The sequence below is a fragment of the Podospora anserina genome, chromosome 1 (genome assembly GCF_000226545.1).
Source record: "Podospora anserina S mat+ genomic DNA chromosome 1, supercontig 1".
Classification (NCBI taxonomy): Eukaryota; Fungi; Ascomycota; class Sordariomycetes; order Sordariales; family Podosporaceae; genus Podospora; species Podospora anserina.
Window position 1 is genome coordinate 2,127,793 of NW_001914859.1, and position 17,840 is coordinate 2,145,632.

The window sequence follows — 17,840 nt, forward strand, 5'->3', positions numbered from 1 at the left end:
TAGGTATGTTAAGGGATGGGGACCGCGGGGATGTGGGCTTGCGGGGTGCGGGAGGATTCGCCTTGGGTTTCGGGTTTGCGGCGGAGGAGTTTGGCTCGTGGTTGGGTTGGGTCTATGGGGTTGTGGCGGCGGACGAGTCTGGTTGTTTGGCGCCCGGGGCGGCGGGTGGGTGTGCTGGCAAAGGGTTGTTGGGGTTGTTGGGGTGCTTGGGGGGTTGTCAGGTCGGGAGCAAGCGGAAGTGGCGGAGGTGGCGGAGGAGCAGGAGGAGCAGGAGGAGCAGTAGGTGTTGGTGGTGGTGGTGGTGGTGGAGGAGGAGGCTGTTGCGGTTGCTGAGCCGACTCGGCTGCTGGTTCAGGTTCTGGAGGTACTGGAACCGGTGCCGGGTTTGCAACCGGGACAATGGGGACAACGGGCGCTTCGCCAGCTGGCTCGTTAAAGAACTGCTCGCACCACTTACGCACATCGGCGTTCCTCTGCCATTCCCATTCCGACTTCACCTCACGATCAATCGCTTGTTTTAACTCGTGAAATGCTGGTCGTTGTTCAGGCTCTTCTAGCATGCAGGCGACAACGAGGTCGAGCAGCACACGGTCATAGATCCCGTCCCATATTTTGCCTTGGAGATAACCACCATAGCCCCAGAGCTTCCTCATTTTGGGTTGACCGGTTTTGGGGTCCAAAACAGGGTTGCCAGTATCCGGATCGGTGACCTCCTTCTCAAAGCACTCATATGGTACTGGAGAAAAGGGCAGTTTGCGAAGTGTTATCAGCCCCCACATAACCAGACCAACATGATAGAGGTTGGTTTTGTACGAGTATTTGCCGGCAATACTAGACTTCTTTTCCGGGTCTGTTTCTTCAGCGGGTAGGAATCCCGTGATGTAGTCCCACTCCTCGGTAAACTGCTCTGGTAACAGCCATCCCAACCAATATTTACCTCTTGGCCGGGATATGTGCATCAGCTTGGGATCGTTCCGCATTGCATTCCTCATGAAAGTTGTCATTCCAAAGTCTGCGAGCTTTATGATGGGCACCATCGTGTGAGTGATATCCGAGTCATTGTCCGCAAAGTCGCCAACACACAGATTTGTCGCATCGAGGTCGAAATGAACCAAGTCTGGGCTCATTTCGTACTCGCTGGGGGGGAGGATTTCGTTGATGGGATACTTTCCCAGGTGGCGATGAGTGCTATTATATAGCTCCTCTTGGAACCGTGGGGGGTAGGCCAGAGCGAGAGCGGCCTTCAACAAGCAGTCGAATATCAGCCATAGTACCTTTTCTGGTAACGCTTGTCCGAGCAGGCTCATCCGGCCAATCCAGCTTTCGAGACCGCCCCTCCGCATCATTTCCAGGATGAGAGTCGGACCATTGTCGTCCACTTTCCCAATGTTGCTCCTCTCGACCGTCCTGTCCTGAGGATAGTTCCAGTGATGAAAGGCCTGTACAGGATAGCCTTTAGCCCCCGTGCCATCGTCTGTATCGGTGCTGCCATCCGGATCATCGTCCGGGGGCGGCGCCGGTGGTGGGGCAGGTGTCGGTGTGATGGTCCTTCTCGATGGTCCAGCTTTCGACACGAGTCCTCCAGCCTTTGATACGAGTCCTCCTCCGGCCTTTGACACAAGTCCTCCAGCCACGACCCGCGGATCAACACCTGGTAATGGTGCCGTGTTTTTCTTTCTTTCCGGAGGGCGCAAGTAAACCCTTTGTGTGATATGTCGTGCCCGTGCCAGATATCGGTGCATCTGCTTCTCATTTTCCAGCTCATTGCCCGATATAGCATTCAACGCGTACTTGAAGACCACGTCTCTGGTCCGGCCCTTCAAGTCCTGGATCGTGTACATGGCAGCGAGCCCGTTCCCACCAAACCCAAGGAACTTTCTGAAGCCAATTTGCGCCTGCGGCGAGACGATGTACAAGGGAATGTTTTCGAGTTCCTTCTGGATCTCCTCGGGTAAATTGGACACACCTTTGTCTCCCAGGTCAAACTTGGGAAGACTCTGAATGTTTATCATTGAGTTTTTCTGCTTGTCATTTTCGTGGCCGGGAGCCTTGCCCGGCAGGGGAAGGTCGTAGTTTCTCCATAGCTCAGGTTGATCGCACTCCTCTTCCCACAGCCTTTGTTTTCCAAGGCGGTAGTAGACGAGGGAGGTTGCATTGCGCTGACGATAGAGGTGGAGCTTTCTCATATAATCGGGGTCGCGGTCCCTATATCTACGGTCGATGAGGTACCCGGGCTGACCGGCTTCTTTGCTGACTGCTGGCGGCATCTTGTTCAATATTGGTGATCAGACTGGTGATGGCGCTGTTGGGAGATATATGGCCTTGCGATTAGCCCGCGCCACATCTATGGAGGCGGGCGAAGAATGCAGCAGACTGTTGATTTTCTTATGGAGTGGTTAATGTCATCAAGCATGTTTGTGTCTGAGATTTGCTGTAAGATAGGTGCCAAGGCCGTTTGAACAAAGACAACATCGGGACAAACCTTTACAATGAATTCGCGTCAATCATGCCGCATCCGGATGTCGGATGTTGAGGCTACCACAACAAAGACAATCACTGTCGTCTTAATTAGGCACGCCTTCATGTATAGTCCAGTGCTCACCTGCCGAGGCACCGGACAATGAAACTGACCTGATGAGAACAAGCCCGAGGTTGTCCTAGTACCTTAGCTTATCGTCACACGACATCCAAAAATAGCAAGCTGTGTCACTCCTCTATCCCAGTAGCAAAGTGACAACAAATATACGCAATGGAAGACTTACTCAAAGCAATACATTTACTCAAAGCTCACAAAGAGCAACATATACACAACTTCCCATCCCACCCCCTCCCAACCACCACACCTATGCCCCCAAATTCCACCTCCCACAACCTAAATATACTCCCTCAAGATATTATTATAATTCACATACCCCGTCCCACTAGGCGGCTCAAAGCTAAACATGTAATCCCCCCACCACGGACCCCCAGCCCACCACAACGCCCCCTGCCAAACATCACTATTCGCCTTCAAGTGATCCAGCAGTCCCCTAACGGCCTGCTTGCAAACATCGTTCGGCCCACCAGCAAACTCGCCCAAGATCCCCTTCTTGTTGTTCGCCCTCAACCAGGCAGTAGCGCCCACCACCCTCTGTGCCCCAATCTGCGCATTCACACACGCCGGCGCTGTCCCCGACCCGTCAGAGTCCAGGTACTGATGCATCTGGTAGATAATCTTGTTCTCCGGGTCCGTCAGCGCGACGAGGTTGGTGTTGGTGACGTTCCAAGTCCAGGCTCCGGACCAAGAGTTGCCCTCGACCCAGATGTACTGCTCCTTTGCGCCCGCTGCACGGATGCCGTTGATGGCGGCTTGGTTGAGCTGGAGGACCAGGTCCTGGGACATGGTGTGGTACTCGTTGTTGGTGTCAAAAATAACACGGGGGTTGTTCACGAACTGAGTGGCGAGGTTGCGCCAGAAGGTCTGGAAGTCGGCCGTGTTGGTGATGATGTTGCCGAAGTAGCGGCCGTAGTTGTGGGGGTCGAGCACGGCGTAGGCGCCGGCGTTGGTGATGAAGTTGATGGAGTCGGTGAAGTTGCGGAGGTAACCCGCGTCGAACGAGTTGGTCAGGCCGTTTTGGGCGAGACGCTCCATGGCGAAGCCGACGCGGAAGGTGTTGTAGCCTTGGTTAATCAGTGTCTATACCGCTTGTCAGCCACATCTCCTTTCCATCATGTGTCCAAGAGCTTCCTACCCTGATGGCATTATTGTCCGGAAAGATAAAATGCGTCCCCCAAACACCAGGATACGTCTTCTCTCCAAACTCGCCACCAGCCTGGTTGGTACCGAACCACTTGAACTTGCCCGGGGCCAAGGTAGGGGTAGCAGCCGCCGAGGTCGTCGCAGCACGGGTGGTCGATGTCACGAGGGTCGTTGGCTGAGGGGCAGCACCGGGTTGGCACTGGCTGTACCACTGGTTGACAAAGACACAAGTGTGCCCAGAGACACAGGTCGTCGCGCCAGACCAGTTCTGACCGCCGCACTGGGCCCAGGCACCGGCTTGAGCAGCCGCGCCAGCCGCCAGAGTGGCGACGGCACCGGCAATGATGGAGCCCTTCATCTTGTCGTGGAGTTCACTGGGAGCAAGACAGGTTGGTCAACAAAACATCTTCCTGGCAGACGGGGGAACATACTCGCGCTTTTATACCCTTCCTCTCCCCCCCCCCAACAACCTTCCATCTCTTCAACCGCCCTTGTCGGAGTGGAGATGGGACCGTTAGCGATGCGGCTCTCGCCATCTCGGCATCACGGTCCCCTTCGATTTGGCAGGGGAGAAGCCGTTGAAGCATGGTGATTTCCGGGGAAGTCGCCTTGTTCAGTGGAGCGACGTTGCATCGTGCATTGCTAGACGCAACTCGAGGCGGTCCCTGACATCCCGGAGGGCGGTAGAGGCGAACCCGGATACCGGAACGGGAATGAATCACCTCACCTTCAAGGGAATTCTGCTGTCTTCTTCCGCGTTGATTGAATGACGAATGACGCGTGCGGAAGAATGGCTTGCGTTGCGCTGTCCTGTGGTGAGTTGGGCCCGCGGTCCGGAAACGCCCAGCAGTTTTCACCACGGACGAAGGTCTTCCGTTTGTCGTCTTTGGCACAAACGTCCGTGCCAAGACCCACGATCAAGATTTGCCCAGGACACTGACAAATGCTTGTCATGGTCGGTTAACATGTGCCGCGGATTCAGGGGCAAGACAACGAGAAGATCGACTGGATGTGCATATCAACTACTCTCTCTTCATCAAGAAGATGAAGACAGCAAATGTCCCGAATATCTACTCTGATTAGCAGTACAGGATTACAGGGTGTATGCCACAGACATAGATACTGCGATACAACCCATTTCTTCCTCCTGACGTCTCAAGACTCTCACTGTTCCATCACCATCCGGTCCATCCACTTCCAACCCGTCTTGAATATATCTTGTCGAACAAAAGCGTGCATCTCCTCGCAAGTTCACTGCCGACATACTCCATCTCAGTCTTTCCTCCCGTGTCAAACCGCAGCCGACTAAGCTTCTTGCTGTCAAACTTCTCCCATCGAGCCGTTCCTTGGGCCCGCTCTGTGTTGGGATCAAATGTCTTGATAAAGCTGATCCAGTATTTCTGAATTACATCAACGGCGTTTTCGTTGAGCTCTCCCTCTCTATACGTTCTTGGTGCATTGATGTACGGCTCTAGAACATACTCTGGTCCAAACAACGCAGATATCTCGCTGACATGAGGGACGCCGAGTCCTGCTGCAATCTGGTCGGGATCCTCGACGTTCCAACGATAGTTCCACGCGTTGTTGAAGCCATGGTCTGGGAAAGCAGAGCTCATGTAGATGCTAGGGCACATGTAGCGCATGTCACCGTATACTTGGCTGAGTTGCTCTCTCCAACAGTCTCTTGCGGGGCATCTGTCTTGCTCCTTCACCGTGTTCTTCCACGCCTTGTTGAGCAACCACAACTTTCTGAGTGTCAAAAAGGGGTATTGGGTCCTCATCCATCGATTGCTGTGGGCGACAGTCGAGGTGAAGGGAGAAGTGAAGATGCTGCCACCATTGGTATCGTCACCCCAGATGACTGGCACCTTGATAAACCTTCCTTGCTTGAACGCTTCGATGAGAGGTAGGCTGAACATGTCGTAGTCGATCACGGGTCCCCACATAAACAAGGGGTTGAGTGATTGGCCAGGGTATGGTGTGCCAGAGCCATGCATCTGAATCTCTCGGTACGGCTTCTTGCGTAGACAGGTGAGTACAGCCTCCGAGCTGTTGCTGACGCAGCCGATGCGGACGACAAGATCTTGGAACTGGTAACGGGCTTCTTTGGCGGTGATAACATGACCCCAAGCCGCTGACTCGCCGGCGCCAGCGTGGAAAAGGTCTTGATCACGGCCGCCATATGCGGTGAGGTGCCAGGCGATACTTGAGGCGCCGGCGGATGCACCACCGAGGACAACATGGTCTGGGTCACCACCAAACTGGGCAATGTTCTTCTTGACCCTGCATAGATGAAGAGGGTCAGTACATGGGCACACATGACCATCAGTGTCAGACATACCACTTCAAGGCTTGTCGTTGGTCTCGCAATCCATTGTTGGGAGTTAGCTTGTCGCCGTCCACGAGGAATCCCCAAGGGCCGACTCGGTAATTCAAAGTGACGACAACGATGCCCATCTCGCTCTTCTTGACCAGGCCGGTGCCGTTCAGGCGAGGATGGGAGTTCGCATTAAACCCTCCACCTTGAATGTAGACGAAGACAGGCAGCTTAGACACCGGGTGTGCTCTGCTGGGAGCATAAACATCGAGGAAGAGACAGTCCTCGGAGTAATTGGCCTCATTATTTTGGCTGGGAAGAACCCCAGTTGGGAGGCAGATTGGACCATGCTTGGAGAAGCATCAGTATCAATGCCCAGAAAACAAAGACCAACAGGAAGATATATACCTCGTAGGCATATTGCGTGCCGTTCTCTGGGAGAGGGTCAACTGGGGGCTGGAACCGAAGTTCCCCAAGAGGAGGGGCAGCGTATCGGATTCCCAACCAGTGGGAGACACCACAATCGAGAACCCGGCCGATGTGGTCCCCATTGCTGAGCTTGACGCGGGGACTAAGGCCCCAGGTCTCGAGAGGAGAAAGCAACAGGAGGAGGCAGGCGACGGCAATGGTGGCGAACATCGCGAGGAACCAATTAATGTTTTTGGCCCGGCGAGGATCTCGTTGGGCGGTGGTGGTGGTGTTGGGGGAGAGAAGATGACGGGCCCCCCAGCCCCCAAGTCTAAGAACAAGTCCCAGGAGAACGCTTGCAAACAGGTTTATCTTGCTGGTTGTGCGCGAGCAGACGCAAAATCAATTGGGCGGCAGGAGGAATCACTTACTTGTAGCACCGCGGGCACGCGCGTCAGCCAGCGTGTGGGTACGGCAGGCAGCACAATGTTCCGGACGCAGTGGACCATGGGGAAGCCATGAGGAAGCAGTTGTACGTAAGTTCCTTTCATACTAGAGTACACACCGCATATTCAAGTGATCACGGCCTCGAGGTTCATATTCAGGTAGGCAGGCACGACAGTCTTTGTGCAACTTGGCACTGGGTCATGGAGCACAAGGTCCTCGATGGTCCCCATGGTCAAGCTGGTCGAGTATGGCGAGGCCTATCGTGGCACCATCTACTGAACAGATCTCTGATAGAGGTAGGTATCTAAAGGGCAGCACAGCCTCCTCATGATATTCAAATCTGGAAGCTGGAGGATAAGTGATGCCAGTGTTTGTAATATTATATGCTACCTCCTATAAATAGGCACTCAACAAATAAATATCTATTCCCGACAACAGCCAGATCTCTGAGTATCACTACCTTCAATACTTCTGCTTCACAATCACTTGAGCATGTTCCATGACGGAAACATGACTGCGTTTCAGTCAGTCGACGTGTTGAGAAGGTGCGGATGGATGGTTGATGCATGACCCAACCGGAGCAAGTAGTGGCAGTCCTATCCTATCTTCCGGTGCCGTTCATATGTCAGAACAATCCGCTCAGGCCTGACCCAATACCTGCTAACAAGGCAAGCTTCGGCCTAATGAGCTTGAATCCATATCAATTCGTGTACCTACCGGTACCTATGAGGTTCAGCCACAGTTGCTTCAGCCGATGGGCAGGGCAGGCTACAAAGAAATGGATGCTGGACAGGATAGACCTGCCCTCATTCATGACAGGGAAAGGGACATTGCTCGGAGAAATTGATGATGTGAGTTTTGAAGTGAAAGAGCAAGCCTAATTGCCTGATCAGTTCCGATGTGGGCCAGCCTTGAATACAAAGAAGGAAAGACATGACTGTTTGGGAAGGCTGTCTCTTTGGATTCATTGAGAACAGTGGGTCCCACAAATGTCGCCTATGTTCCTCGTGACTTATGGTGTGGGACAGTGGAAATGGTCACTGGCGCGCAAAGGGAGGCAAAACAGATGGTGAGAAAGTAATGATGTGGAAAAGAAAGCTACAAAAGTATGCGAAATACAAGCCCTAACCAGAGTAACCAACGTGTGGGCTTGACATAAAAGGTGGGACCAGGTGAACTGGGAGCAACCACAAATGGTTTTAAGTGAGGTGGTCGCCGAGGCTCCTTTCATCGCTCATCAAGGTAGAGTACACAGTTAATATCGATTCAAAGTAAAGTCCATAGAGGCCACTATTCGTGGAAGCGAAGGGGCAGGAGCTCTGGATAGGCTGTCTCCAACGTGTCTGTTTGAGTTGGGCCGAAGTCTGAATGAGGCTCTACCACTCGACTTTGGCATATTTTTCATATCATGAATTATATCATCACGAAGTTCATATTATAATCTTTATTCCTGTCTCAGAATCGTCTCATCATCCAGACCCTAAAGGCTACCCAATCACTAGATGTTGGAACAAGCTCAGCATTTGTTTCACACACCACGCAATCTCGGAACTTGACGAGTACGCTAGAAGAACACAAGTGTGGTGCGTGGCCGCGGCTGAACATCAAATACCGGTGATATCGACATGGCTACTGCATATCGTGGCAAGTAGAGGATTAGATAGGGTAAGACTTAGCGAATGATCCAAAGTGCTGACCCGAGGGAGTGGTTGGGCGGGCGGGTACACTAGACAACAGCGCCATCCAGGGGTACCACGAGGCCGGAAGGGAGCGCCGAACGGGAGTGGCATTCATCACCCACCAAGATCACTCATCATCATGGGCCCATCAGAAAGCCGCTGACCGACAATTCATCAATTCATCGTACCATCCGATGACCTTCGGAGCGTAACCCGGCAGCAAATATTGGTGATGGGAATTTTTGTTGTCCCAGCGGAGAAGGGGGAAGTCGTCGACCGATCTAGAACGCCTCCTTGCAGCACGCTTGCATGTGGTGTGCATGAGACACCCTTGACTGTCGCCAATCTGGTCAGGGCAAATGCCAACCGGAGCTCTGGCCGATGCGGGGAAGCAGCAGAAGCAGCAGAGACCAGATGACAGCTGAACGAACCCCTTGGCGCGCGTGCCATTCCCCGTCGCATGTCCGCGAGGTCCCAGTCCCGCGGAATTCAGCGCCACCAGCAACGACAAGCAACGACAAGCAACGGCATGACCGCCAGCGCCAAGTCCAGGGCTGGCCAATCGTATCGCTGACACCTTACGGAGATGTAGGTTTCGGTACTGCATCGAAGACAGGAACAGGTACCTCCTCCGCCTGCATCACTGACAGCCCTTCGCCATCAGAACCGACATCTACTACCATCAATATGGCACTTTTCGGCTCGGTCTGTGGGGGGGGGGGAGAATGGAACATGTTTGTTGATGTCCTTTCTCAGTTTTCATCTTTAAAAGGGAGGGGGGCTCCCCACTTTGTTGGATCCCCTCTTATCATTGATGCCGGTTGACGATCTTCACCAATCCTCTGCAACACTGCGTCATAAGCCAGGGGTGAATTGTACCACCGACGTACCTCTGGCCCCCTTCTACGTCACGGTCCCTTAAGCGATATCAACAACACCAGCACCACACAAATAGTGGTGATGGAACACAACGAGCTTTCAACTTCATCTTCCACTTCATCAAACAACAGACAGCTGGCCGCAAACATGGAGGTAATTTGCTCCCGCGGGCTCTTTTAGCCAGCGAATGGGTTGGCAGGGCTATTCGCCGTGTTTTGGGAACAGAGTCTGACTTGTCTCGTAACCAGGCTCCAATGTATCAAACATATCCCCAGGACGCCTTTGCCTGTGGCCAGTGGTCCAACAGGCCAAGCTTCCCCCCGACGTTTCCAGCATCGAATCCCGCCGCACAGTTCGACGGCATGTGGCACGATGAACTACAGCACCCGATGACAACCTACGACATGCCAACAATGTTCCAAACATCCGATGACGTCGTCTGGCCCATGCAAGAGCAGCCTGCTGGAGGCTTCTCCCAGCCGTCATCCGCATCTCCCGTTGGATATCAAGGACAAGACGCAGAGTGGAGCTCGATACCATCACAAGACACCGGCTACGCTTCAGGAACCTGGATGTCAAACGAACAGATCCAACCGGTGCCGTCTCCCCTGTCAGAAGCCCCGTCATTTAACAACTACACCTTCAACCACAAGACACCCAGCGACTACGAACCTCACTCGGCCACCTCCACCGCCCCTTTGACATCCCAGAGCTCCTTTGACACTCGGGAGTCGGCCTCGCCCGCCGCTAGCACCGCAGCCCCAGTTTCAAAACCTAAAGGCAAAGGCAAAGGAAAGGCCGCCGTCACCAAACCCTCCAAGAAAGGCACAGAAGCCTCCTCCAAATCCCGGGGAACAAAGAGAAAATCTCCCGCTCCGTCCACGAAATCCACCTCAAGTTACAACAGCAAGCCACCACCACCATTTCTGGGCATCTTTCCTCCCGATGTCGACCCCCGGGAGGCTTCAGCCAAGGTGCAACGCGAAGCATGGGAGAGGTGCAAGAACGAGGCCATGGTCATGTCGCAAAGACGGCTCCTGCTATTGGACCACGAGCGTGGTGCATTAGAGCGGGAGACACAGAAATTGCAAGACAACCTTGCCTTGATGAGAGAAGCAGCTGCGAGGGAACACGGGCAACTGAAGGAAGCTGTGAAGAAGGCCGAGAGGTTGAATGCGAGGGGGTATTACTGAGGGCCTCTTTGTGTTCGAACACTGTATTACTATATAATTATCACGGAACACCAGTAACGAGGACATGAATGATGATCAGACATGAAAGAATAACGAGCCACCTTTGGACACCGGAATAAGTATTGCAAACTTGTAGTGACAACACCAAGACCAGAGACAGCCAAACAGAAAGTGATGATGTAACCACTTGTGCCAAGACAAAACGTCAAGAAGATCGGCAGCAGGGGTCATCCGTGTAAGTGACCAGCAGTCTACCGAGTGACCCAGCGTTCTGGGTCGAGCTGGGACCTGGGAGCTGTTCCCGGTTGACGCTGTCGTGATGGGGTGGGCGTCTTCCGCCAGGAGTTTGGTCTTGGCAGGGGAGCGAGAGGCATGCCTTCGGGCGTGGCGTCGAGGGCTGTACATACACTACCACTGCCGTTCAGCTGCCGGGCTTCCCCACGTGGGAACAGGTTCTGAGGAATTGGTCTATGCTTTCCAGCTGTGTGGCGGTGGTAGCTAGGAGTTGAGGATAGGATCGGATGGTAACTATAGAGTAGGTCAGGGGTATCGAGATATTCGCGATGGCGTGGTCTTGACGTGGCTCACAATCATGGACTTTTACCTACCTTAGTTGTTGGCAAGGAGCTCATCATGACAGCCTCATTTCCCCCACGAGCCATCAGGCTTAACCAGTCACGCCAGTTATCCGCGCCATGTCCCAGTTGTTCGGTACGGGTGACTGTCCGTGCTGCCATCATGTATAGACTTTTGCGGAATGCCGCCAGAACCACGCGCGATCCCATAGCTCCATGCATCCATGTCCCCCCAGCACGAGGTGGCTTGCAACCCCTTCCCCCAGATCTCGTACGCAGACCAATAGCCATCCCTCCCTTCTCCCCAATTCCCACGAGACAGGTGAAGAAGCAGCGCGACATCCCCAAATGTACTGTACCTCCCCCCGGGTTTCCCCTTCGGGTTTTTGGTCCCCCACATCTCTGCGAGACACTGTCTCTGCAACTCCGGGTCGTCCAATGAACCGCAGCCCGTAGGAATCGGACATCTGCCCGATAGTGGGGCAGTAAACATGCCTGCGGCAGGGCTATCCGGGGCCCCGAACGGTCCCGACACTCTGTGCGCATGCAGCCCAGTGGCTCAGGTGGCTGGTTGGGGATCTTGGCTTCGTTTTTTCGCGATAGGTGCTGCGATTATGCTGCGGCTGCATCGATAACATGAGCAGGATATTCCCCATCGGCAAGGGGATATTGAAGTTTTGGGCGGAAAAGTGTCGATGTCTCACTTTGCGTGTCGTAGTAAGTAGTATACACTGCAGGCTGTCAGTCTATTTCGGAACTTCATGATCTTCCTGATGGCGCCTGCAATAGGAATTCGCGATGCCCCCTTGAATGAAGGGTTGGGGTTAATGATGACCGGAATCAGCCCGACCGGCAATGAACGACATGTTAGGTATCCATGAGATAGAAATCATACCTACCTACCTACGCTGCTTGAGATGTAGGGCGTGTCTTGAACATTCAAAGCGTTGGGGAGGGACATTTCAATTATCTCTTTGTTGCCAACCAAGCACGGGACTCAAACAAATCAGGACTGGAAACAGACGGGGCATGGAGATGTGGATCGGAAGTTGTAGGGGCGTTAGAAAACTGAAGATAGGTAAGGTAGATAATGCCGAGAAGGCCATTTCATGGCAATGTTCGGGGTATAGAAGTGATGGCCCGCTGAGTTGATAGTGCTCGCAGAGCAAGCTTGCTCCTACCTAGCCGGTCAACGCTCACCCGCAACAAAAACGTAGCGCTCCAGTGGGTATCGACCTTCGTGCTTTCAAGTTTTTGCCTGGCCCACCAATAATTCCGCTTTCTTCGGTCCACACTTTCCCTCTACTTACCTACCCACTCCATCATCTTCCTGCAGTCGGCCAAGTCTTGTTTGCCCGTTGCTCTACCTCACATTTCCCCGTCGACCTTCCACCTCTGACCCCCAAACATCGACCTATTACAACCTTTATTGCTTTACAAAAGAGGTCGAGATGTCGGGGAGAACTGCTGAAACCCCTCTCAGCGAGTTTGGAAGTCGGAGTGACCGCCACCGCAACGACATGGACCAGTCGAATGGACAGAGTCCAGAGCCACTGGAGTGAACAATTCAAATCTTCCCTGGCTCCACGACCAGTTTTCCCATTCCCGAAGTCGGCATCCAAGTTCAGATGCCCCCTCTGGTAAATAATATGACTTCATCGGCTGTTGGCCGTGGTCGGGTCCCGCCAACGGTGAAGATCATTGCCTTTCCATCGCCACTACTGCCGCACCTCGCCCACCCCAAGAAGAATGGAGAAGCGCTCCACAAGTCCAACTCCCCACTCTCGCCAGGGGAGATTCGTCCCAAGCCAGATATACAGTCGCCAACCCAGGCGACCAGGGGTTGACCGGTATCACTCGTGTCACGAAACGCGGAGTGAGGGGTGGTTTTCGCATCAATCAAGCTCGGTGCCCGTCTCCACAGGAAGGCCCGCAGGTGTTGAGAGTATGGGCCGTCACCAGCAACCATCACGATCGAGAGAGCGGAGCCCAGCTCATGGTGGTTTTCGGGATGATCGCGCTCCGCACCACAGCCAGAGTCCCTATGAACCTGTCATGTCGAAAGAGCCTCCTTATGGTGATTCGTATGGAGCAGGCTTTCTTGAGCAAAGAATTGCCAGCAAGCAGAGGACAGTTGGGAACGAGGAACGTCGATCTCAACAACCTCGAAAGCACCGCCAAGGCTCTACCATGGAGCGTCCTCACCGCCAAAAAGCCCGAATCTCGCACCAGGCTTCGGTTTGCTAGGCTCGCGTTAAAAGAGCTCGAGTTTCAAGCTGATAAGTTGTCCGGGGCCCAACCAGGCTCTACCAAGGAATGGGGACCGGTTATATCTGATGCTCAGCCGCCAATACCTCCGCCCCACCACTATACCACCCAAGGGCCGCCTCCGAGGGGTATACCAGGCGGGCCCCGCAGGCAGGATCGATCGAGGGGAGCTACCAGAGCTCAGAGATATAGGTTCTTCACTGAGCAGAGTCGGGATGCTGGGCAGGCTGAGGTCATGCCTTCTGTCGAGGGCAGAGAGGAGTCCACATTTGAGCAGTTGGAAAAGAATGATATGTTGCTTCAGGCGAGAAACAAGCAGGACATGGTTTTGTTTGGGGCGCATGACATGAGAAATGTTTTTGATATGGATCGTGAGAAGAGAAGACCGGAAAATTGGGAGGAGGATATCAATGATTTGCCATACTAGAAGGGTTTGGTGCCATGTTGTCGGATGTTTTGTTGGAAGAGTAATGATATGTTGGTTTGGAGGCTGTGGGAACGCTTTGCAAGGAGAAGCTCTCTGTAAACAATGGGCTTTGGAAGGTACCGCCGCATTCTTATTTCGTCCAATGTCCCAATAAGTGCCAAGGCTGTCACTGATAACATAGAGTATAAAAGGAGTAGCCGAATAGCGGGTGAACATCATTTCATGTATGTGATTTTGCTCACTTGTGTCACTGAGTGCATCTGGTTTTGAAGACGTAAGTAGTGTAAGTTTTCCTTAGGTCTTTTTCATAAAAGAAACGCCAAAGCCAACGCAGGAGACACTAAACAGTAGACGTGCCCACTGTAAAAAGATAAAGGAAAAAACGTTCGAGGTTTCGTATCGAAGAGGCTTGGAGAGCCGCAAACGGATGGTGCTTCTGGAAGTCCTCAACCAAGAAAGCCCCCTTTCACAAGATATTGAAATCCATTGCCCGTATGAAGACGTGATAGCAAATGTTCAACGAAAGAAGTAACCATCCGGACAAGCACTCTTCGCCGAGTAATCAGTCCCGCTTTCGGCTTTCAGGTCTACTTTTATCTGAGCAACTCCATTGAAGAGGCCTGACAATGCAGGAATTCGGGAGCCCTAATGACATCGTAGACCCGTTTACCCGGGCACCAGGCTATAAACTACTCTATTGTTTTCCTTTTTATATTCTTTCATAATACTGCTTTGCCCTCCGCAGTCTTCTTTCTTCGACATTCGAAAAGACAACCTCCTACCTCTGGCAAACAAGCAAACAAGGGCAACATGAACAAACAACAATTCCAAGGCCACGCCTCTGGCAATATCTCTGGCCCCGGCCCTACCTTTACTCGCCCTCCTCCCACATCCCCAAAGGCCATATCCAGGTCTAACCGGAACCGGTCCATCAACGGCACCGGCACCAACATCACCACCGACTTGAACACCCCTCCGGTCTTCAGCCACCCGCCCCCCGCCGCTCCAAGGGCCATGTTAAACCTCGGTCGAGATCCCCCCATTGCCCCGCTCGACACCAAGATCACCATCCTGAAGGACGCCCTCTTGCAAGAACAAAGGTGCCTGAGAATCCTCAGGAGCAATATTCGTCGACTGCCGCCCTGGATCCTTCGGCGCAAGGAAGAAGAGTGTCTCGGCCGTATCGACCGCGACGAGGCCAGGTTGATGGAGTTGCAGAAAGAAGCAAGGTTGAGGGGTTTGGAGTCTGAGGCCATCCACAACACTAGACAGGGCGGTGCTGCAAGCTCCCGCGATGGTAATTTCGAGGGTGATTCCGGATGGGTAGGTCATCGCGTTATGACTGAGAGGCTTCGGTCTCTGGGCCCGCGTGTTGAGGAAGAGCAAGAGGAGAAGACCGCTGAGATGGATAGAAAGTACAGCCGGGTGCTCCGTAGGATGGAGAGGTGGGACGCGAAGTGGGAGAGGGAGGACAGGAAGGAGAGAAGGCGTCAGGAGGCTGAGAGGGAGTTCTTCAAGAGATTTGAGTATTGAAGCCGGAAGAGAGGGGGTGCCATTCGGGGTGTTGGAAATTGGGGAACTGGTAGTGGAGCACCTTAACTGGTAGTTATACATCCAATGTTTTCAAGAGGAACCGAAAGTCAAGATACCTAAGGTTGTATGTCGTGATAAAATTTGATTATGCAACTTTGTCATTGCCATGCTGAGATGAATTTTCACCGCCGGCGAGCGAGCTGAAGTGGTTTACAAGCAATGACTATGAGCACGTTCGTGAGCATGTGTGGTCCGTTGGCGTGGGCTCGAATCACCAGGCAATATATCATCAAAATCGAGGAGGAAAGCGCTGTATTGTTAAGAAGAAGAATCATCCTCCAAAGCTCAGCAAAGCCTATAAAACACCGTCCTCCACCATTCCCCACTTATCGTCCCACACATGCTTCCGCCTCCCCACGCACCAAACTGGTTTACAAGCCATGTTCACCTGCATTTTCGCAAGCTTTTTTGCCGGTTCCTCGCGCGCCGAAGTCGTCCCAGCTATCGCGATTTCGGCTTTCCTTCACACGTTTGAGAGCGTTTGAGACTGAAGATCAGGAATTCACCTCGGTTAACAGCCAGTCAGAGAACCCCTCCCCAGCACGTTCGATAACGAGGAGGCACAAGTGGTTGTGGTCCGTTAGTTGGGTCTTATTACGCACGATCATCCATCTTCTAATAACAATTTCACATGTCTCAGCGCTGTCCCAGGCCACTTGGTATTGGAAGGGCGTAGCACTGAAAGAAGTATAAAAGGCTTGATTGGGCACCTTTTGGCGTCGTGCCACCTGGGGTTGTGCCAAACAGTGTGGTCTCGCACTGCACTTGTCAAGTCTCTCCAATCGGCTAAGAAATTCATCATCTTTTGCCCTCCAATGGTCAAAGGACAAATGCTCAGCTTTCATCTCTCTCACGAAGAACTTGCAATTTCTAACGTTGTCAGCATTCTTTGTCAATACTGGCGGTCCCAACACTTCGTCATGGAGGGGCTATGGATGACGGCGATTACATAACAACCTCTGGGGATGTAATACCGGTCTCCAAGACCTGAGGAACGATTCCGGGCTCTTCGAATAACACGGTCAGGAAACGGGCAGGAAGAACTCGCATACAACGACATCGAGCTCCGCGCCTTGCAAAGCTACTTCTCCGACGATGTTTCAGCAACGGCCCCGGACGCTAATACCCCTATTCTGAGACTCGTTCGTATCCCAATGAATACAGTAGGACATGTATCGCTCTCTAGTTATCAAGATCTCCAGCATATTCTATTCCGATCAATCTTCCTGACCATTTCAATGTCCAGCCCGAGGATTTTGAGGACCGGAAACCGCCCCTAACAATTAGCAAGCCCGTCTCGCTCAGACTTCTTGACTGCCTGGAATTCTTCACAGGGGAATTTTGCTCCGCACTCTCACTGCCATTCGTCCTAGCTGTCTACACATATTCATGGATAGAGGAGTACTTGGTCAACAGTCTTCACAGGGTCCGGCATGTTATCCAACTTACCGGCCATGGCGACTCGGTGCATAAACCTGACCTTGAAACGTCCATGGATGGGCAAAACCCAATGGCTACAGCACATAAAATGGGGGCGACGCACAAAATCATCATCAAAACGCTTCCAAGCACGTGGAAATTGTGTTGACTCTGCTTGATCACCTTGTACAGCAAGGTGCAACAGGCCCCAGGGATAAGACGAGCCTCAGTGTCCTTTCAGCAGTGGTGCTTCTTCGTCGCCAGGTAGAGAGCGCGGGAAAGCAGTGCCAGTATCTCGACAACCGCAGTTGAAACCAGTCAGAAGTGGTGAGTGAACCCAGCAGTCAACCGCTAGGACATACCAACTGAGATGAAACTAACCTCTTCTATTTGTCTCGGCCCAGCTCTTCGCCTCCCTCACCCATGAAGACTCAGCATCCAACATGAAGATCGCCGATGCCAGCAGAGCGCTCGCCGAAGCGGCCAGTAGGGACGCCTCGTCGATGAAAACAGTTGCCATTGTGACCATGGCTTTTCTTCCGGCAACGTTTCTCGCCGCCTTGTTTTCGATTCCGTCGTTGGGATGGGACGAGCCAGACAAGTTCTAGGTGTATTGGGCATGTGTCGTTCCAACCACCATTGTCACTTTTACCTTGTGGGCAGGGATCACTCAGCGTGGGCAGATACTTAAGTTGATGAGGTCCAGACGAGACAGAGATCCAGAAAAGGCAGAGGCCATGAAGTCCAGTACACAGGCTTCGGTGGCATTCTTGCGCCTCAGCCGCTCTGTTCTCCGACTTGACAGGCTCAGTACCTGGCATCTGAACGTCTTGCGTCGCAACCTGACTTTGTTTTTTGGTTTGATCACAACTCCATCAGGTACTGATTCATAACCT

The 17,840-nt window shown here is 53.0% G+C and overlaps 6 protein-coding genes across 6 annotated transcripts; 3 read left to right on the top strand and 3 right to left on the bottom strand.

Moving 5' to 3' along the window:
• Positions 1-8: 8 nt before the first annotated feature.
• On the bottom strand, positions 9-2,267 carry PODANS_1_5980 (uncharacterized protein; the record flags this gene model as incomplete). Its single annotated transcript, XM_001912776.1, has 1 exon — positions 9-2,267. The coding sequence occupies one exon, from the start codon at positions 2,265-2,267 to the stop codon at positions 9-11; it is 2,259 nt and encodes a 752-aa protein (XP_001912811.1).
• A 605-nt stretch (positions 2,268-2,872) lies between these two features.
• Positions 2,873-4,097, bottom strand: PODANS_1_5990 (uncharacterized protein; the record flags this gene model as incomplete). The annotated part of the gene is made up of 2 exons (XM_001912777.1): positions 2,873-3,676; positions 3,732-4,097. 2 exons carry the CDS (start codon positions 4,095-4,097, stop codon positions 2,873-2,875), a joined length of 1,170 nt encoding a protein of 389 aa, XP_001912812.1.
• An 817-nt stretch (positions 4,098-4,914) lies between these two features.
• Positions 4,915-6,695, bottom strand: PODANS_1_6000 (uncharacterized protein; the record flags this gene model as incomplete). The annotated part of the gene is made up of 3 exons (XM_001912778.1): positions 4,915-6,015; positions 6,143-6,406; positions 6,465-6,695. The coding sequence occupies 3 exons, from the start codon at positions 6,693-6,695 to the stop codon at positions 4,915-4,917; spliced, it is 1,596 nt and encodes a 531-aa protein (XP_001912813.1).
• A 2,932-nt stretch (positions 6,696-9,627) lies between these two features.
• On the top strand, positions 9,628-10,662 carry PODANS_1_6010 (uncharacterized protein; the record flags this gene model as incomplete). Its single annotated transcript, XM_001912779.1, has 1 exon — positions 9,628-10,662. A coding segment is annotated over one exon (1,035 nt), but the record flags the coding sequence as incomplete, so codon positions are not given.
• A 2,586-nt stretch (positions 10,663-13,248) lies between these two features.
• PODANS_1_6013 (uncharacterized protein) lies at positions 13,249-13,932 on the top strand (the record flags this gene model as incomplete). Its single annotated transcript, XM_001912780.1, has 1 exon — positions 13,249-13,932. One exon carries the CDS (start codon positions 13,249-13,251, stop codon positions 13,930-13,932), a length of 684 nt encoding a protein of 227 aa, XP_001912815.1.
• Positions 13,933-14,742: 810 nt separating this feature from the next.
• PODANS_1_6014 (uncharacterized protein) lies at positions 14,743-15,465 on the top strand (the record flags this gene model as incomplete). Its single annotated transcript, XM_001912781.1, has 1 exon — positions 14,743-15,465. The coding sequence occupies one exon, from the start codon at positions 14,743-14,745 to the stop codon at positions 15,463-15,465; it is 723 nt and encodes a 240-aa protein (XP_001912816.1).
• Positions 15,466-17,840: the final 2,375 nt, after the last annotated feature.